Source organism: Misgurnus anguillicaudatus, chromosome 2 (assembly GCF_027580225.2).
Source record: "Misgurnus anguillicaudatus chromosome 2, ASM2758022v2, whole genome shotgun sequence".
NCBI lineage: Eukaryota > Metazoa > Chordata > Actinopteri > Cypriniformes > Cobitidae > Misgurnus > Misgurnus anguillicaudatus.
In genome coordinates, this window is record NC_073338.2 from 21,917,159 (window position 1) to 21,939,494 (window position 22,336).

General features: G+C 37.5%; 1 protein-coding gene across 1 annotated transcript in view; it reads right to left on the reverse strand.

The window, feature by feature from the left end:
• Positions 1-21,769, reverse strand: part of ankhb (ANKH inorganic pyrophosphate transport regulator b) — a 44,917-nt gene extending 23,148 nt beyond the window's left edge. Inside the window, exons 1-6 of the mRNA XM_055201898.2 lie at positions 21,332-21,769; positions 9,606-9,822; positions 6,620-6,738; positions 5,291-5,374; positions 4,578-4,748; positions 4,303-4,437 (exon numbers count right to left, since the gene is read on the reverse strand). Of these exons, the coding sequence (XP_055057873.1) occupies positions 4,303-4,437; positions 4,578-4,748; positions 5,291-5,374; positions 6,620-6,738; positions 9,606-9,822; positions 21,332-21,427 (822 nt within the window). The 5' untranslated portion in view covers positions 21,428-21,769. The remainder of the gene's footprint in view (positions 1-4,302; positions 4,438-4,577; positions 4,749-5,290; positions 5,375-6,619; positions 6,739-9,605; positions 9,823-21,331) is intronic.
• Positions 21,770-22,336: the final 567 nt, after the last annotated feature.

Consider the following 22,336-nt stretch of genomic DNA (forward strand, 5'->3'; position numbering starts at 1 on the left):
ATAATAAGTATGAGCAATAGTAATAGTGATGCCTTGCATAAATGCAAGCACCACTAACTAGATAGGTACATTTCCTGAAGAAAATGTGAAGTGGTGCTTGCCGTGGCAAAATTCTGGGGACCATATATGATTATACTCCAAGCCAAAGGTAAAACGATCCAACTCTCATGTCTCTACGATGTTCTGATGCGGAGATATAAGGCTTTGTTTACACTGTTGCTAGGGTACTGTATTTGGTTGCTAGGGGGAAAATTGGCATCCACTGGTGATTACCCTCTGATTCACGAGTCAAACGTTCCAACCCCTGTGTCTCTACGATGTTCTGGTGCGGAGATATAAGGCTTTGTTTACTCTGTTGCTAGGGAGCTGTATTTGGTTGCTAGGGGAAAAAATGGCATCCACTAGTGATTACCCTCCGAGTCACAAGTCAAACGGTCCAACCCCCGTGTCTCTACGATGTTCTGATGCGGAGATATAAGGCTTTGTTTACTCTGTTGCTAGGGTACTGTATTTGGTTGCTAAGGAAAAAAATGGCATCCACTAGTGATTACCCGCGGAGTCACGAGTCAAACGGTCCAACCCCTGTGTCTCTACGATGTTCTGATGCGGAGATATAAGGCTTTGTTTACTCTGTTGCTAGGGTACTGTATTTGGTTGCTAGGGAAAAAATTGGCATCCCATTGTGATTACACTCTCAGTCAAGAGTCAAACGGTCCAACCCCCGTGTCTCTATGATGTTCTGATGCGGAGATATAAGGCTTTGTTTACTCTGTTGCTAGGGTACTGTATTTGGTTGCTAGGGAAAAAATTGCATCCACTAGTGATTACCCTCCGAGTCATGAGTCAAACGGTCCAACCCCCGTGTCTCTACGATGTTCTGATGCGGAGATATAAGGCTTTGTTTACTCTGTTGCTAGGGTACTGTATTTGGTTGCTAGGGAAAAAAATGGCATCCCATAATGATTACACTCTGAGTCACGAGTCAAATGGTCCAACCCCCGTGTCTCTACGATGTTCTGATGCGAAGATATAAGGCTTTGTTTACTCTGTTGCTAGGGTACTGTATTTGGTTGCTAGGGAAAAAATTGGCATCCCATAGTGATTACACTCTGAGTCACGAGTCAAACGGTCCAACCCCTGTGTCTCTACGATGTTCTGATGCGGAGATATAAGGCTTTGTTTACTCTGTTGCTAGGGTACTGTATTTGGTTGCTAGGGAAAAAAATGGCATCCCATAGTGATTACTCGCCGAGTCACGAGTCAAACGGTCCAACCCCCGTGTCTCTACGATGTTCTGATGCGGAGATATAAGGCTTTGTTTACTCTGTTGCTAGGGTACTGTATTTGGTTGCTATGGAAAAAAATGGCATCCCACAGTGATTACACTCTAAGTCACGAGTCAAACGGTCCAACCCCCGTGTCTCTACGATGTTCTGATGCGGAGATAAAAGGCTTTGTTTACTCTGTTGCTAGGGTACTGTATTTGGTTGCTAGGGAAAAAATTGGCATCCCATAATGATTACACTCTGAGTCACGAGTCAAACGGTCCAGCCCCCGTGTCTCTACGATGTTCTGATGCGGAGATATAAGGCTTTGTTTACTCTGTTGCTAGGGTACTGTATTTGGTTGCTAGGGAAAAAATTGGCATCCCATAATGATTACACTCCGAGTCACGAGTCAAACAGTCCAACCCTCGTGTCTCTACGATGTTCTGATGCGGAGATATAAGGCTTTGTTTACTCTGTTGCTAGGGTACTGTATTTGGTTGCTAGGGGAAAAAATGGCATCCCATAATGATTTCACTCCGAGTCACGAGTCAAACGGTCCAACCCCCGTGTCTGTACAATGTTCTGATGCGGAGATATAAGGCTTTGTTTACTCTGTTGCTAGGGTACTGTATTTGGTTGCTAGGGAAAAAATGGCATCCCAGAATGATTACACTCCGAGTCACGAGTCAAACGGTCCAACCCCCATGTCTCTACGATGCTCTGATGCGGAGATATAAGGCTTTGTTTACTCTGTTGCTAGGGTACTGTATTTGGTTGCTAGGGAAAAAATGGCATCCCATAGTGATTACCCGCCGATTCACGAGTCAAACGGTCCAACCCCCGTGTCTCTACGATGTTCTGATGCGGAGATATAAGGCTTTGTTTACTCTGTTGCTAGGGTACTGTATTTGGTTGCTAGGGAAAAAATTGGCATCCCATAATTATTACACTCTGAGTCACGAGTCAAATGGTCCAACCCCCGTGTCTCTACGATGTTCTGATGCGGAGATATAATGCTTTGTTTACTCTGTTGCTAGGGTACTGTATTTGGTTGCTAGGGAAAAAATTGGCATCCCATAATGATTACACTCTGAGTCACGAGTCAAACGGTCCAACCCCCGTGTCTCTACGATGTTCTGATGCAGAGATATAAGGCTTTGTTTACCCTGTTGCTAGGGTACTGTATTTGGTTGCTAGGGAAAAAATTGGCATCCAATAGTGATTAGACTCTGAGTCACGAGTCAAACGGTCCAACCCCCGTGTCTCTACGATGTTCTGATGCTGAGATATAAGGCTTTGTTTACTCTGTTGCTAGGGTACTGTATTTGGTTGCTAGGGGAAAAAATGGCATCCACTAGTGATTTCCTTCCGTGTCACAAGTCAAACGGTCCAACCCCCGTGTCTCTACGATGTTCTGAGGCGGAGATTTAAGGCTTTGTTTACTCTGTTGCTAGGGTACTGTATTTGGTTGCTAGGGAAAAAAATGGCATCCCATAGTGATTACACACCGAGTCACAAGTCAAACGGTCCAACCCCCGTGTCTCTACGATGTTCTGAGGCGGAGATATAAGGCTTTGTTTACTCTGTTGCTAGGGTACTGTATTTGGTTGCTAGGGAAAAAAAATGGCATCCCATAGTGATTAGACTCTGAGTCACAAGTCAAACGGTCCAACCCCCGTGTCTCTACGATGTTCTGAGGCGGAGATTTAAGGCTTTGTTTACTCTGTTGCTAGGGTACTGTATTTGGTTGCTAGGGAAAAAAATGGCATCCCATAGTGATTACACACCGAGTCACAAGTCAAACGGTCCAACCCCCGTGTCTCTACGATGTTCTGATGCAGAGATATAAGGCTTTGTTTACTCTGTTGCTAGGGTACTGTATTTGGTTGCTAGGGAAAAAAATTGGCATCCCATAATGATTACACTCTGAGTCACGAGTCAAACGGTCCAACCCCTGTGTCTCTACGATGTTCGGATGTTGAGATATAACTGTTTGAATTTTATGTTGCTAGGGTGCTCAAAAGTGGTTGTTAGGGGCGTGGCTTAATACCTATGTAAGGATCCTGAGGGACTGATTGGATGCCTGAGTAAAATGAGCCCACCCCCATGTCTCTATGACACTGTGGTGCAAAGATATCCATCTGGGCATTTTATAATGGCAGTCTATGGGAGATGTTGCTAGGGTGCCCCAAATTGTTGCTAGGGGCGTGGCTTAATAGCTCTGGGATGATCCTGAGAGACTGATTGGATGCCCGAGTGAAATGAGCCCACCCACTTATCTCTACGACACTGTAAAGCAAAGATATCCCATCTGGAACTGTTTTATTCCCTTATATGGGCATGTTTCCTGCCCCATTATAAGTCAATGGGAATTTTCGGGTGCCTCTTACACCCCAGGGGTACAACTTACACCCCATTGTGATCCATGTTGTTACAGAGCCTACCACCCTCTTCAAATGTTGTAACCCACATGTTTCTATAAAATCCTCGAGCGGAGCTATGACTCGTCAAAGTTGGGCGCAATGTTAAGTCAATGGGATTTTTCGGGTGGTTTTTCGCCCCCCTTTCGGAAATCCTGCACCCGATCGCTTATAAAAGTCATAGCAGACGTGTCCTCAATAAGCCGGTCATTTTGAGCCCTGTTTCATTGGTCTACAACAAACCGTGTGGGACGAGTTACGCGCCGAAAAAGTGTCCAGATATAAGAATAAATAAAGATATAATAAATAATAAGTATGAGCAATAGTAATAGTGATGCCTTGCATAAATGCAAGCACCACTAATAATAAGTATGAGGAATAATAATAGTGATGCCTTGCATAAATGCAAGCACCACTAATAATAAGTTTAAATACAATATCAGTATGTTGGCTTTGTCAAGCCAACATAATAATAATAAGTTTAAATACAATATCAGTATGTTGGCTTTGACAAGCCAACATAATAATAATAATAAGTTTAAATACAATATCAGTATGTTGGCTTTGTCAAGCCAACATAATTATATGATTTATTTGTATAAGGACATACTAACCTCTGTGGCAGCTGAGCTGCCTTTCAGATCTCGCGATACAAACAGATTGACGATGGGTCTGCTAATCCTCTGCGTAGCCAAAATTAGAGCCAGTGGCCACCAAAAGCTTAGCATCTTTTTAATAGTGGCATCCCCCTATTACACAGAAGATATATAATACATGGGTTTTTATGAATTAATGCAGAAAAAAACTAAACAATGTAGCAAATAAAACATTTATGCAGTGGAAATTTGTTCATTGAATTTTTTGGTTGTAATAGAGCAACTGTTCTTACCCCAACCTCAGGCCCGCTGGAGTCTGGGATGTTGTCATGTATGTTTCTGTAGTACCCTAGACCAACAACAGTGAAGCGTACGAAGGCCCCCATATACAGAGAGATGATTGGAATCAACAAGGGCTCGACACACGCCAGACGACTGTGGAGCAAAATAGCCACAAACACAATCTACAGAAAGAGAGAGAGGAAGAGAGAGAGACTACAATGTAAACTGGGAACTTCAGTGATATTTAGCCCCTTCTCTTGTCACATACAGAGTCTACTATTCAAACCCAACTATCTTAATAACAAAATCTACTATAAGACCTCTTCCAAAATACGACTCTATACATTGTTTGTGCAAGCCGCCAATTATGACCTAAAGTTACGATTAAAAGTTTTATGCGTTAAAAGTGACGCGTATTTTGTTTTGTTTTGTCATGATGAGATGCCGTTTGAGTTATACATAATGTGAAACTTTACTCACCATTTCTCCAATATCCAATTCACAAAAATTACATTTACATTTATGCATTTCACATATTCTTTTATCCAAAGAGACTTACAGCAGATTCAAGGTATATATTTTAGAAGTATGCGTGTTTCTTGAGACCATGATCTTTGCACTTTTAACATAATGCTTTACCAAGCTACAGATGCAAATAAGCTACAGAAATCGCTGGTTATCGTGCAAATTAAATCCAATGACGCTAGAAGGACAAGATGTTTACCTGTGCAACAACATCAGAAATAGAGGCACATCCCACCAGAAAACTGTGCTTGTGTTTCAAAAGGATTCCAGCATGAGTCCAGGCCTAAAAATACAAGCAAGAGCAACACTCAATTCCAATACAATAGGGTTCAAGGTTCAGTGCAATATGCTCATTTTTTTAATTTACTGTTTTCTACATAAAATCATCTCACATAATATAGAGATTATTATGTGAACATAACCTAGATATCTTTAAAGTGACATTCCCCTTTTTTTTTTTTTTTTTTAAATATGCTCATTTTCCAGCTCCCCTAGATTTAAACATGTGATTTTTACCTTTTTGGAATCCATTCAGCTGATCTCCGGGTCTGGCGCTAGCACTTTTAGCATAGCTTAGCATAATCCATTGAATCTGATTAGACCATTAGCATTGCGCTAAAAAATAACCAAAGAGTTTGGATATTTTGACTCTTCTGTAGTTACATCGTATATTAAGACTGACAGAAAATTAAAAGTTGCGATTTTCTAGGCAGATATGGCTAGTACTACTCTCATTCTGGCGTAATAATCAAGGACTTTGCAATGGATTCAATGGATAATGCTAAGCTATGCTAAAAGTGCTAGCGCCAGACCCGGATTTCAGCTGAATGGATTCCAAAACTCTAAGGGAGCTGGAAAATGAATATATTTTCAAAAAAAGTGCAGTGTCCCTTTAATATTGACTTAGTAAGGTCATGCCATAGATTGAAATTAAAGTTAAATCGGTGACTGAAATCAAACTTTGACGCTCTTAAGCTCATCATTATATTATGACTTTAGCCTTGCTTTTACAGATAGGGTCACATTAAACTCACGGTAGCATTTTATTACTGGCCTGTAATAGCAATGCACATATTATCACATTAAAACATTTATGATCTCATTATGCTTACATTGCAGGCTATTAAAATAAACTTGATTGATTTGAATAGTCATTCTCACATCATTTAATTGTTCCTAACACCTTTTAATGCCAGAAGGCCAAGCTAAACTTTATTTATGTATTCATCTTTTTTCCAAAAATATTAATGTGAGATCAAATAAGGAATGCGGACCCAATGCAGTTGTATTTCCAGATCTAAAAAGCTGGACGTTGCCACACACACACACACACACACACACACACACACACACACACACACACACACACACACACACACACACACACACACACACACACGCACGCACGCACGCACGCACGCACGCACGCACACACCCTCTTTGTCCATCTGTGCCAGACAGTTGAGCCAAATCTCATGGCCAGAAGAGAATACCGCATATCTACAGATAGGGTAGTGATGTCACTTACAATGGCATCAATTAAAGGAAAAGCAGCCAGGTAAAGGAACGCCCTCCGGGTATTACTCCCCACAGACTCGTCCACGTGATGCAGCTTGTTGATGATGTAATAGCCCAGATCTGTGTAGGCTAAACAAACAAAAAATACAGCATGATTAATATATATTATTGCTGCCAGTAATATACACAACAATTTATAAACACAAAATATAATTTGAGGCCTGAAAATTATAATTATAAACGCCTCTGAAATATCTGCCTTTCAATGTCTGTGGGAATCATAAAGAACACAAGTTCTCATATCTATCCGTTTTTGCTTTGCTTCTTTGCTTTTATTCACTGTGTGTATTATACACTTTGAGAACACCATCAAGATGATGAAGAGTAGTCATGGTATGCTAACAACACTCTCTTCTTCATTTTAAAGCCCATCATTAAGCACTCTGTCTGGACAGGTGGTGGCTCTTTGATTAAAAATTCATGCTCTCATCCAAGTGGTTGTTGGTTTATATCCTATATCCATCAGGTTACCATGGCAACTTTCTCTCAGTGCCTGACACTATTTTCGTAATGGACAAGCACTCAAATCAGGATTGCTCATGAGCCACGGCACAATGAGCTCTAAATCTGATTTTCTTTCTCTGTATGTAAATACTGTTATTTGGGTACATGCAAATGTACTAGGGCCCTGGTAGGCAAACAGACATGTGTTAAGAACAACTAGATAACAAAGTTTAAGAAATGTTGGCTAGACAAAGTCTTTAAAAAGGTTTTTAAAATGCTTTAGGTTTGACATTTTCTAACATGATCGTAACAAGTTCAACATGTTTTAACATGAAGCAACATGTATTAACATGATATTAGCATACTTAGATGATCGTAACTTTTAACGTTATTCTACCATGTTTTAGCATGATGCTAGCATTTTTAGCAGGATGTTATCATGTAAACATGTTTTCATAGAATGCTAACAAGCTTTAGCAAGATGGAAGCCCATTTTAGTATAAAACTGGCACGTTTTAACACTATGCCAGCATGATTTATGAAGAAGCTAACATGATAATTACATGTTTTAACATTTAACATGATGTTTTAGGGCGATATACAAATACAAGCAAGCAAGCAGTTTATATCCCTGCCTTTTGATTCATTATTTTTTATTCCCGGTGGGGATAAAATTCATCCCCATGAATAATAGTCATTAAACGGCCATATAAACGGCCTAAAATAAACACAATATAATATAAGTAAATGTGTTGATACGCAATAGTAGGGCTGGGTATTTTTTGGTAATAAAAATAGACCCAAGTGAGCAATAACCTAAAATTACATAATGACGATGCAATAACAATTGGTTCAAATAAACTATCAAAATAAGTACACACATTACAGTAATATGTAGGTAGCCGTTGTAATAAAAACAGCATTATGTATTATAAAAATGGCTGCAGGGGTTACTTTCAATTTGGATGCTTACTTTTAGCCAAACATTTAAATTTAATATTTGTCCAATTCTTTACAATGGAAATGATACAGACACTGTTATTCTTGAGCAAGAACATGCAGAGATAAAATCATGTAAAGTCAGAGTGAGGGTTTAATCTGCTGAGACACTTCACATCTGACACTGATCTGCAAGCACAACGCGTCTCAGACGAACATTTCGAAACCCAAACAAAAAAGCACACGCAGTAAAAGACTGAATATAAAGACTGGAAAGGTTAGGTTTAGCCAGAAACTTAGCTTTATGCTGATGTTAGGACAGTGACCGTTTCTCAAACAAAAAGCTGCATCCTCCAGAGGTCGCATGCAGGTTGCATATGTCATTAAGCCTGGTTTATCTAAGTTAACTAAGCATTTCATTCACAAGTCATAAGCATATTACAACAATTTATGATTAACTAAATATAATAGTGAACTTTATATTTATAAAAGTCTTTATGACGTATGCAGTCTACAAATGTGACCTCCAAAGGATGCATTTCACCTCCACACACAGACAACAGCTGCAGAAAACTTTTAACCCACTACTGAAATTTTGGTTCGTGACAACACTAATGCCGAATTAAATAGCACATCAATAAGTTGGTTTCATCAAATCAACATAATAATAATGTTCCAACCAAACAACGGTTGGCTTTTGTCAAGCCAGCATAATAATAAAAATACTAATTGAAATCAAACAACAGCATGTTGACTTTCTCAAGTCAACATAATATAAATAATAATGTTAAAATCAAACAACAGTTTATTTACATTCTGAAGTAAACATGATAATCTTTCAGTTTGTCAACAAAGCTTTTACCTTTTCTTATCAAAAGTAGATTGTCTTAAGATAACTTGTCTTTTTTAACCACAGCCCATTCAACTTTTTGTAAACACCTAATTGTAAGTTAGTGAGTATGGCTGTCAAAATTTAATTTATTTTCTGCAGTGTAGGAGGGCAGTATTTTGCACAATTTGTTTAATGACATTATAATTACGTAGGAAGGACCAACGATCTAAAAATAAAGTATGTTAATGTATCTCCTATGGTAATGTACCTAGTGTGCTAATGTAAGGTAAAGTTTGGACAGTTTGTTTAAGAGAGGCCAGTCTGTCCAAAGAGGGTACACAGAGCAGGCATATAATAACTTATAATAACAAAAAACCTTCAGTCAACAAAATACATGTATAATGTTTATCCTTTGTGGAGTCATGTTTTTGTGTGACAAATAAACTCAAAACACATTTGGTAAGATTAGTGAGGTCCACCTGCTTAAAGAACCAAAAACATTATTTGTTAAAGACACCCTTGGCTGCAATTAGTTTTGGTGGGACATTCTTCTCCAGGCACAAAACTGCTCTCTAAAACTCTCAATATTGACCCATTTGTTTGAAAAACTATTTGCAATTTAAGATATGCTATATCATTATTATAAAAACTACAAAATACTTCATAAAGAAAGTGCACAGAGAAATCAAAAGGCAATAACAGATGCATATAATAGACTGACCAATGAGAGTGTGGAAAATGATGGCCACCGTTCCTGCAGCAACCATGCACAGGACCGCCTTGGATCTGTCCCGTTTGCTGTTCACAAACACCAGCCCTACATTTTTGAAGTCGCTCATAGGACCCGTGAAGAACTTCATGAGGGAGTAAGCCAGGCCATAACTGGCAAGCATTTCCACTGCATTTTCTTTGACTGTTGCAATCCCCCTGTTTAAAGCCTACAAACGAAGAGAAATATTATATAGATTAATCATACACACCATTTTAGCATTATACAAAAACACATACAATTAAGCATTGATTATAAAAAAATGCAGGGATATTTTTAACCCAGCCAATGTTTATGTTTGGACCAGCATAAGTTAAATTACAACCCAACGCCAACATGTATGGATTAGTCCCTTTTAAAAAATCATTTTTAGAGTGTAGTGATCAAAATAAAGGTTGAAATATAGATTTAGCCCTGTTATTCGATTTTAATGTTGAGGGATCCTGTAAAAGGATGAATGAACTATCAATGGACTAAAATGAAAACTATTAGCAGTCAGTTCTCCGAGCCGCTGCTTCTTGCGCATGCTCAAACCTCTGGGACATGCTCCCTCCCCTCCTTCTCTCTGCTATCTGAAGCGGATGTTTCCAAGGTCTTTGCTTCTAACAATCCGACTACCTTCCCACTAGATCCCTTACCCAACCATCTCCTTCATGCCATCTCTCCGTCAGTTATCCCTGCTCTCACCCACATTATCAATTCATCCCTTTCCACTGGCACCTTCCCCGTAGCATTTAAAGAGGCTGGGATAACCCCGCTGCTGAAGAAACCCACACTCAATCCTGCTGTGCTAGAGAACTACAGACCCGTTTCTCTTCTTCCCTTCATTGCCAAGACTCTTGAACGCGTGGTGTTCAACCAGCTCTCCTCTTTCTTCACACAAAATAACCTCCTGGATAGCAATCAGTCTGGTTTCAAAAGTGGTCACTCCACTGAGACTGCGCTGCTCTCAGTCATTGAAGCCCTAAGGCAGGCAAGGGCAGCCTCATCAAGGGCGGCCAAATCATCTGTGCTGATCTTACTGGATCTATCTGCAGCTTTTGACACGGTCAATCACCGCATCCTCTTGTCGACCCTCATGTCTTTGGGTGTCTCTGACACAGCGCTTCTATGGTTCAAGTCATACCTCTCAGATAGGTCATTTCGAGTATCCTGGAGGGGTGAAGTCTCCGAACCCCAACTTCTTGATACCGGGGTGCCTCAAGGCTCTGTGGTTTGCCGCTGCTCTTTTCGATATACATGACATCCGTGGGCTCTGTCATTCGAAAACATGGCTTTTCCTACCACTGCTATGCAGACGACACTCAACTCCACTTGTCGTTCCACCTTGATGATCCCACGGTTTCTGCATGCATCTCGGCATGCCTGAGGGACATCTCACTCTGGATGAAGGATCACCATCTCCAGCTTAACCTTGCGAAGACATAACTGCTTGTAATATCATCTGAACCAAAGCTAGGTTCCTCGATCATCACACCTTCCAGAACGGCCAAAAACCTGGGAGTGGCCATTGATGATCGCTTAGCTTCACAGAGCATGTTGCCAGCACCGCTCGCTCCTGTAGATTCATCCTCTACAATATTAGGAAAATGAGACCTTTCCTAGATGAGCATGCTACGCAGGTCCTGGTCCAAGCTCTTGTCCTGTCCAGGCTGGACTACTGCAATGCGCTACTGACAGGACTTCCAGCCTGCACAACCAAACCCCTTCAGATGATCCGGAATGTTGCAGCAAGAGTGGTCTTCAATGAGCCAAAGAGGGTGCACGTCACTCCTCTCTTTGTCAAGTTACACTGGCTTCCTATAGCAGCTCACATCAGATTTAAAACTCTGCATCTGGCCTTCAAAACCAACACTGTCAGCACCCCCTTACCTTCGCTTACTTATAGAGCCTTATGTACCCTCTCGATCACTGCGCTTTGCCAACGAGCGACGGCTTGTGGTACCATCTCAAAAATGGAGGAAAACACTAGCGCGTACCTTCTCAGGAACTGTTCCACAACTGTGGAACGATCTGCTGGTCGTGACACAATCTGCTGACACTGTAGCTGTCTTTAAGACTCGGCTAAAAACCCATCTCTTCCGCCATTACCTCACTTCCTAATTACAGACTTACTATCTTTCTTTAGTTACCTTTCTCTTTATCTATTAACCTTCCTCTTTACCTATCAAAAAAATAATAATTTTTACTAACATACCCTTGGCTATGTATATTGTGTTGGACTTGATGAGACTTTTCCAGTGCACTTATGTATTGCTGTTCTTGTGTTGCTATAATTGCTTCTATTGTTTACCTCACTTGTAAGTCGCTTTGGACAAAGGCGTCTGCTAAATGACAAAATGTAAATGTTCTCATGGGATCTACTACACAAAGAGGGTTTTATCCCCAAGATACACAACACACTGTAGTATCAATTGACTAAATGCCTTTTATGGCAATGGTTTATTAAAAAACAACAGTTCCCTGAAGCACTACTTATTACACTGAATAAATTGAAACACTGGACCAATAACCCAGAATAACGCTTTTTAAAAACTGTATTAGTGTACAAACATAGCACATGACAAATATTGCGGATTTTCCGTGCACCCTGGCCCTCTAAACATTACTAAATAAAACTGTCATCTTACATGAATAACACTGTTACTGCATATTATAAATAATAATGGTTTATGAATACGTGTCTCAAGTGTCACATTGGCCGATTGGGTAACACTCTACAATAAGGTTGTATTCGTTAATATTAAAAAATGCAGTAGCTAACATAAACTAACAATGAGCAATATGCATTAATTAATCTTTGTAAATGCCAATACAATTGTCCATGTTAGTCCATTGTGCATTAGTCTTAAAAGCTTTTTTTTAAATATATAAGTAAAAGGTGAAATAAACATGAATAAATGTAATAGAAGTTTTGTTCATTGTTAGTTCATGTTAGATAATGGTTTAGGTAACACATACAACCATATTGTACTATAAAGTGTTACCACCGATTGAATAGCTATAATAAAGCAGTAAACATTGCACTTCAATTGCACCTATGCCAAAATATATAAAACACATGAGACGATGACTAGGAAATGTGTCAGATGTCACAGCTAATAAAAAATGCTGATGTACCCAAACAGGCAGAGGGTTATACTTCTTTATTATTTAAATAACCTTTGATAGCCTGTCTTTGATTTTAAAAAGCATTGATTTCATGACTGCACACTTAAACTGGATGTCTTTTCAAAAGTTTTTGTCCATAAAAGAAAAGATTAAATGTTTAGCTAAACTATAAAGTCAACCGAAGGGATACTGAAAGTATAATTAATTATTGATTCAATTATTAATTCGCAATCTCTCATTTTGACAAGTTCAGAGTACTCAAAACTTTTGTAGAAACCGATTACATCAAAACATTTAAGTAAACCATTTCAAAATTTGTGTGTAAAGAATTTATACATTTTGTACACTACTTAAAACTACTGTTTGCCATAAGTACTGCTACTACCATTTATCCTTTGTATAGCCTACTGTACTTAAAACTTTTACCATTTTTTGTTTACAATTCACAGAATGTGAGTCATAAAATTAAGAACAGTGTGTCAAGAAACTGAGCTCAGTTCGTATTTTATCAGTGTTTATCTTTGGAAAACATACATACCAAAGCAAAATGTCATCATTTTTACTTCACTACATTTCATAAATATGAAATACATCTAAAAAAAGTTTTTTTTTACATTTAATTTGTAAGTACATAAAACATATTCTTACCTTTACTTAAGTAAAAAGTAGTGTTGTAGTCAAGACCACCTAACCGAGACCAGGTCATGACCAAGACCAAGACAGGCCGAGACCGAGACAAGACCAAGACTTTAAAGGGTCGAAGTCAAGACCAAGACCAGTGCTAGTCACTGCATTAAAAACACTTATGATAAAATGTTGAATATGCATATGATTAGGCACTTCTTGTCTGTGTGTGTGTGTGTGTGTGTGTGTGTGTGTGTGTGTGTGTGTGTGTGTGTGTGTGTGCGTGCGTGTATGCCATCAGAGAAGTTGATAAAATAATCAAAGGCATTGCAGATATGTGGAATTTATCTTTGTCTATAAGCAAATAAAAGTGAACAAACACTAAAGAGCTGAAATCAACTTAACCATTTATTCTGAACTGTCTTTCAATGGCTTGCCATCCACTTAACACCATGCAGGTGTTTAAAGTAATAAAATTAGAAAAATTGTCATTGAGAGAAACTTAAACAATGCTTAAACAATGCCAACATTATATGCCAAACCTAAATGAACTGCATAAAATTAATAATAAAAAATAAATGTGTGATGTGCCATCAGTTGTCGTCTTGACCTGTCTTGAAATAAAATTCAGAGTCCTCTTTGTCTGAGACCGAGACGAGACCGAGTAAAAATGCGGTCGATTCCAAGACCTTTAAAAAGTGGTTATGGGACCGGTCTCGAGAACTACAACACTAAAAAGTATTTACTTTTACTTGAGTAATAGTACGAAAGCATAAAATTTTATCTAATTAGGTATTACATAAATTTTAATATACAATACAAAGGAATAAACAGTATGATATATGCTTTATAATGTAGTGAAGTAAACTTGTCCCCAAGACTCTGATAAAGTACAGATGTTTGGAAAATTGAACTAAAATACTTAAGTACTGTCCACCTCTGGTGATCACAAAACTAAAAAAGCAAACCTTTCTAAACCTCCAACATAAATGAATGTTTAACAATGAACAAGCCTCTCTCTTTACTGAAAACCACTTAAAATATCACTTGATTTCAATAAAATGCTCCCCTAATGAAAAGCATACTGGAAGGCTTCCTCATCTCCTTCCTCAATTTAAACTGAAGTGAATTTGCAGTGCCAGACTCTTAGCTTACCTGGCAAACTAAACTCTTCACAACCACCAAAAAGTCTGCAATTATTTGCAGTGTTTTTTTAAAATGAGGCTGTGGTATTGAAATGACTTTGTTTGGAAGGAATACATAGAATTTTTGAGTTACAATGTAAAAAAGACTCAGTGACTTTGTAAATATCACTAAAATAAAAGAGTAAAGTAACTTAATAAAATCTCTAAATGTCATTTTTAGTTGGACAAACCAAAATAAGATGGCTAAAAATTTAACACATATTTAGTTAATATTTTTGGTAAACAAGTTATTTAAGAATGCCAGGCACACTTATATACACTATTTTATATATATATATATATATGTTTCACCCAAATAAATTAGCAGATCATAGGAATTTTTTTACAGTGTAGTTCTTTGACTCATTTTATTTGAATTTGTGGAACTCAAAATGGTGAACTTGTTAAACATACAAAAAACCTTTAAGTTGAATGTTTTTACAAGTTTGAGTACAGTTCACTGCATTTTTAATTAGTACATTGTACTGTTTAGGAATACAGTGTAATATAACCTGTCCCAAAATAGCAGTGTCTATTTAAACTGAAAATAGACAAACTGATTAGAAAAAGACTATCTTCACTAAATCAGCCCACCATTGCTAAAATAGCACATCACTTCTATTTATACATTAAGTGAACACCATTTGCATTTACTGTAAACAATATTGTTATATGTCCAAAAAGCTTCCTCTACAGTGTAGCCTACTCAGCAAATATTGGCCGCTTTGGTAAACATGAGAAATGAGGGTTGTGACAAAATGTATTTCCTAGTGTTGCAAGTTTTGATCATTTGTTTAAAATATTAAGAGAAATGTTCTGCTCTTGTGAATATCAAACAATTACAAACACAACACAGTCAAAATAAATATATTTGTTTAATATGTGTGTCACAATTATTGGCACCCTTATGAATTCTTATGAGTAAAATGTATTTGATGTATATTCCCAATTTTGTGTATCACGGCCATACAAATTAGGTAACATTTTCTTTATAACATTAGATCGGTAAGATGGATAAGACCAAGAACTATAGCTGTAAAGCAAAACTAAAACTTCTTAAAACTTTTGTATAATAGCCACTTTTTATAAGAAAAAGCCAGTCTAATTAAAAAAGAAACTTAAAGGTTTGCCAAAAACGACTTAAACTTTAGGTGGAATCAAGTTCTCTGTTCAAAAAAACAAAAAAAGCTTTTTGCAAAAAACAAGTAGATTTATTGTCCACAGATTAATATAGCATCATTAAAAATGTTTTGGGGCTGTTTGCCAGAGGACCTGGACATCTAGTACAGCCTTGTCTCATATAGTATTAATAAGTAACTTTCAAAAACACAAAACATATTTTTCAACAGATGCTGAATTGCACAATGTAGACATATTTTTATTACTCTTTTACAGCTACAAAACGGAAAACATTTACAAATGTTTCATACCATTAAGATTGCTGTATAATTGTCGTTGAACCATTTTATCAATAATGTTACCACCCTCCCTAACCCTACCACAAACTTCCTAAACCCAAAACCTTTTATACCAAATAATTAAAAATATAATGTATTCTTTTTATATTATACAACATAAAAGACAGAAATGTGTGTTTTGTAACAATATAGCATTTAAAAATATTTTAAGCCTCTAATAACTCCTACCAAAAACAGTTTATTAAAATCATGTACAGTAAGCATAGCAGACAGTGTATCACAATCATTTATTTACTGGGAATTTTCAAAAGCAGTACCAAAAGTAGTTAAAATGACGATGTGCTGCAGCCGCGACCCTCTCGGAGATATATAAAGTACAGAGAAATATTAAAGTTATTAATCCACGAGAATGTTAATCTGGCTTTACTATGTAAAGGCCTGCATTTCAAATTTCAAACATACATCGACTGAAAGACAGGAATGTCCCAAATCTTAGACGTAGCACGCATAAGCCAATGAGCGTTTGACATCACTGCCGTAAAGCAATGTGTCAAAGCTTCTTGAGCCACAATATTTGAATTTTAATTCATTACGAATGCGAGATATGAGGTTTATGTTGCTGCTGAGAACTGGACTGAACTTGGATCTGTTCCTTTGCAATCATATGAATTTTGTGAATTTATGTTGTGTTAAGATGTAATAATTGTTGCATAGGAGAAGATGGTATGCGAGAATTACCGGGATTTTGGACTATTTCTTACGAGATTTGGAGTAAGCAACACTAAAGAGTTTTTGCTCTTTGCTCCCCCTACAGGTTGGAAGCGGAATTGTCCATTACCACTGTCGTAAATACTGCAGCATAGCTGGCTCTGATTGGATTGTAGGTCTGCCGTAAACCAAGTTCTTTAGTGCGGTTTTGGCCGATAGAGGGCTGCAAAGCGAATGTGAAAGTGCCGTTCACCCTGTTTCGAGTGGATAAACGTCTGAAACTTTTTTTGGAAACGTTATTTTAAGGTAAAAAAAAACTCTTTGTTGTTGCTTTAAGTACCGTCCGAAAGCGCCTACTTACCTACTATATAGTATGAGAAACAATACGTGAAAAGAGTAGTGTGTCTAAATCCTCAGTATTCATAAAATCAGTAGGCGAGAAATCCCCGGATACCCTACTGAGTCCGCCCAGATTCTGAAGCACGCATCAATGGATACTTATCTATACCAGCTTTCTCAGAATGCCACGAATGCGTACATTCCTAAAAATGTATTCACATGGCCTATATTTGTTTATTTTGTATTCAAGCATAGGTGTCATCTGACAATACATATTAAATTACAGCTGCTCGCTTTTTTTGTTTACTTAATATATATTGGTCAGCATTTTTCATTATTATTGTGCATAACTGTTGGGGTGGGCTAGCAATGTAATTCTGGGGTATGATATTTTAGAGAAAGATCTTAATTCTTAATAATTTTCCTTAGTATAAAACCCACAGTCTTCTCCAAAGTTGAGATCTTTGAGCAGCTGCCCAACCTCTACTTTATCTAGACATTTCATACATTGCAAACACAAAGACCGTACAAAGTAGAGTTGTCTGTTACTGATGCAATCAGGTGTTAGTTCACCTGTCCCTCATACAAAGCATTAGTTTTCATGCCTGTTATTTTGAGTTCAGGTTTGTTTGAGTTCACGCACCGCTGCAAAGACCAACAGGAGAATGACATTAAAGTACCGTGAGAGCGATTCCAAAAATCATACGAAGAAGTCATCCTCCTGAAGGCTACTACACTATAGGTCACACGATAACGTCAACATGGCAGATGACATCCATACTAACGTGAAAGTACGTACAGTCTTAGCGCTCGTTAAGTAGGTACTCATTGAAATTAAGTACCTACTCAGTGAGTATGCGGTTTCGGACGCAGCCAGGGAGAACCATTTTAAAGTTTTAAAGTGTAGTCTTGTTTACTATTATGTAATTCTCTGAAAGTCATTTACCTAATGAAATGTTTATAAGTAAACTGTCTTAAATAAATAAAGTAAAAAATACATCTAAAACATGCCATTAATATGATTAAGAAATGTCAGTGCCTATTTGCTATTTTAACACTATTTTAATAATTAATGTAGTCTGTACATCTGTAAAGCTGTTAATATGTAAATAATTAATGTATTTGTCCTGTCAACACATCAATATTATAAGTTTCAGTGTGTGATACAACCACACTTTATGTAAAACACATGTATTCTCATGAGATCACGTTGTCTTGTAGGATACATGGCATCAGTGAGTCTAACAAATCATTCGATATTATTCAAACACTCCGAGCAGATAAAACAAAGTCCAAAGTGTTGTATAAAAGGGTGTGAAGTATTGTGCAATACACATATTTAACAAATACTTTATTTCCAATTGTTTGACCCGGAGATTAGTTTTTTGAACAAATCAAATAATAATTCTTCAAACAAAACACTAAAATTTAAATCAATACATAATTTTTTACTTCTTCATTGCTCATATTTCCCAAGGGTGCAAACATTGTATTTACTCTCTAATACATTTCCTGCTAAATAGTTTCTTCCTTCATTTGCACCTGCAGACAATTCGTTGAAAGCAGCAAGAAGTGTATGTGAGAAAGTGAACTTCGTGAGAATGTTCTTATCTGCCTCTCTGTCTGCCAATTCTTTGCTCAACGCCTTACAACAATGTGCAGTGAGATAATAACGGTCTGTTACTGTGGGCAGTTGAACTATTATAGTTTGATACAGATGAATTTGTATCTGGCAAAGACAAACTGAAATTAAAAGACTTTCTGGCGTACATTTCATAAAAAGAAAATAAAACGAGAATGAATTCTTTAGTGTACTTGATGAAGAAAACAGAAACATAATTACTCACACTTTATATTGGGTGTGTTTACATACTGCACACCTAAATAAGAATAAAGTATTTTATACATTTTTGCACATAATGTGACCCTAGACCACAAAACCAGTCTCACTGTCAGAAATAAAGCTTTACCTTTTCTGTCACTGGGGCTGTACCCTTTCAAAAAGTACAGCTTTGCAAGGATTTCATTTTAGTACCTCAGAGGTACTGGGAGTCTGGGACCAAAGAGAGCTTATTAGCACCTCAAAAATACATATTAGTATCTCAAAGGTACATATTGGTACTAAATATTTTCATATCTGTTCCTAATGGTCCATACAATTATACCTTTTTAAAAAGGTGCTGCCCCACTGACAGCTAGGGTACATATTTAGATTTTTTTCTAACAATGTAGGTCCTTAAGGTACAGTATTCTACCCAAAATTGTATTCTGTTAAGACACCAAACGGAAACTTAGGGTACAGCCCCAGTGACAGAAAAGGTACAGTTTTGTACCTTTATTTCTGACAGCAATAGCCAACAATATATTGTATGGGTCAAAATTAGCAATTATGCCAAAAATCATTAGGATATTAAGATCATGTTCCATTAACCCATTAACTGCCGTTGTCCTGTGAGCGGGACACCTAAGTTTACTTCAATATTTTTCATGTAAATTTTAATCTACAATGACAAAAAATATATTATTGGAAAGGTCTAAGAATGTTTTTTTTTCATATTTCACAACCTTTTAGCAGTAATAATAACGCAGTAACTGTAATTTATTCATTTGTGACAACAGTATGCAACAAACCAACACTTTTTTTTGATTAATTTTTTATATATAAAAAATTATATATTGCATTTTTTATTCATTACAAATAAATGTAAACTGCTGAAAAAATTATATTTTCATCTCTAGACCCTTTGGTAAAAAACGTTAAAGTGTCTTCTTTAAAACAAGACCAAAATTAGGCTTCTAGACCAAATTAAAAGTTATATTAATTTGAATGTGTACATCACCTTTTCACCACCCCCCACCCCAAAAGGGATGTGTCAGTTAAGGGTTAAGATATTTTGTACATTTCCTAAATGTAAATATCTCAAAACTTAGGTTTTTTGAAGTGGATGCAGTTTCTAAAGGCTTCATTTGGACACTTTTAAAGGTGATTTTCATAATATTTTAATTTTTCTTGCACCCTCAGATTTTAAATGTATCTCAGCCAAATATAATGTCCTATCCCAACAAACCATACATCAATGGAAAGCTTATTTATTTAAATTTTTCAGATGATGTATAAATCTCAATATCAAAAAGTTAACCCAGGGTAGGTTTAGGAGTGGGTTTCACGTGTGTACACAATAGTTACACTGTACATTTTCCTACCCATATAGTAATTATAGACAACTAATGCAAAGTGGGGCCACAAGATAGTTATTCTCAAACTGGGAGCCATGGCCCCCTTAGGGGCCCTGAGACGGTGCAAGGGGGGCCCCAGTTTAATCACATTTTATAAAATACATTATTTTATCATAAATTCTGTGTATTTAATCCTTAGAAAAATAAGGCTACTGACCAACAAAACTACATTGTATAATTTAATATGTTTGTAATGTTTTATGTCATAAATTCTTTGAAGGGGGCACGAAAGGATGCACCGTACACAAGGGGGGCCAAACACTGAAAAAGTTTGAGAATCACTGCCATAACAGTCCCAATATTGTTATGTATGACAATGATACATAACAAATATGACAATAATACTATATTTGATAAGAATTTATCTTATCTAGTATGCAATTTGTAATTTTCCATTGGGCCATTAAAATAATGGCAGGCAAAGGCTCATAGCATTAAAGTCCAGTAATGTTTCATTACGTAAAATTACATAGAGTGAAACACAAGCGTGTCAGAAAGCACAAACGCATGACCACCTAAGAAAAATTAGTTTTGAATTACATTAATAAAACCTGCAGTTATCCAAAGGCTTTTGTGGTTATAAACGAAAGCAATAGCCTATTAGACGCTTTTTGACCGAGATAAAACTATTAAACCAACCTTCATTAGTTAATGGTTGACAAAAACAAGGCCAGTTCACACAGAGGTGATATCCCATCTAAGCGCACATTCATCTCTATCATATTGCGTTTACATTGTTCAGTCAGTGTAACACATTATTGTAGCTACAGCAGTATGAACACACAGCTGATCGGCTCGTGTTGTTTGTGATGCCCTGTTTACAAAATCCACCGTGACATCCCAAAATAATTCCCTCAGAAAACTGTATATATAGATGATTATTTGATTTAATTTAAGTAAAGCTTAAGATCAATGAACACACTGAAAGGTGACAGATATAAGGAAGCCATTGCTTCATCGTTCAAATCTCCGATACGCAAAGTACGTCGCAACAACACGCACATCTCTGTATTTTATACATATGTGTACTTTATACAAATGTGTATTTTACACTTGCCTGTTCGCCGAGGTCGATGGCTATGTTGGTGATAGCCAGAGGCACCAGGAATCGGATGAGAGGCCAGTAGTGCGTGAGCGTCGGGAATTTCACCATGTTTTCTTCGGGAGGAGAGCAGCACCATCAGCTGCTGCTGCGCGGAGCGAAAGGGATGCGAGGCCGGTCACAGCCTGTCGTGTTGTGAGCGCTTTTTAACAGAAATCCGCCGAGATCAGGTCCGTCCCTGCCCTCCTACACAACAACAGCATCATAAACAATGATCCCGTGCATGGGAACATAGGGGCGCCAGAAATTTCTGCTGACGGCTTCTCCATTGTTTACCCATCAGTGGTGGCGAGGAAGAGAAACGCGTATGATCGGTCGCGTACGTGAATTACTAGCGGCTGAGTCAGATACGAGGGACCGGAGGCCTCGCCGTTATTCTGCTGGAAATTATGATGACCACTCGGTTAACTGTACTTAAATCATCCTTCCTTAACACCACGTGGGGGACGTTTGGTGCATACTGGCCACGCCTCTTTCTTTACGTCACCAGAAAGAAATCTCCGCTACACGAAAAACACAACTGTAAAACAATGAGGTATTTATGGTTGGTTATAAAAAAAAGCAAGTGACGTCTGAACAAACAAAAATGTAATATTATATGGCCGCCTCTGCTCCATCTTACACAATTTACGCTTAAATGACGTAAAATATCAGTATTAACAATGTGCAAAAATGTGAAAAATGTACATTTATTAGATGATGTATAATTATTAGCTCATTTGGTCACAATCAAATATGAAATGGGGCATAAAACCTGTGTTCTCCAACAGGTGGCGCTGCAGAGCACTCAAACATTTCACCACATTTAATTTTAAGGGAAAGTTTACCCACCCACAAAAAATGGGAGGGGGGGGCTCAAAATTTTACTGCAGGACTAAAATAGCCATTTATCAGTATTGCTTAGCTAAACTGCTGAAAATGTTACTGTTGAAGTCAACTGTTAAAGCATGAAAAAATGTA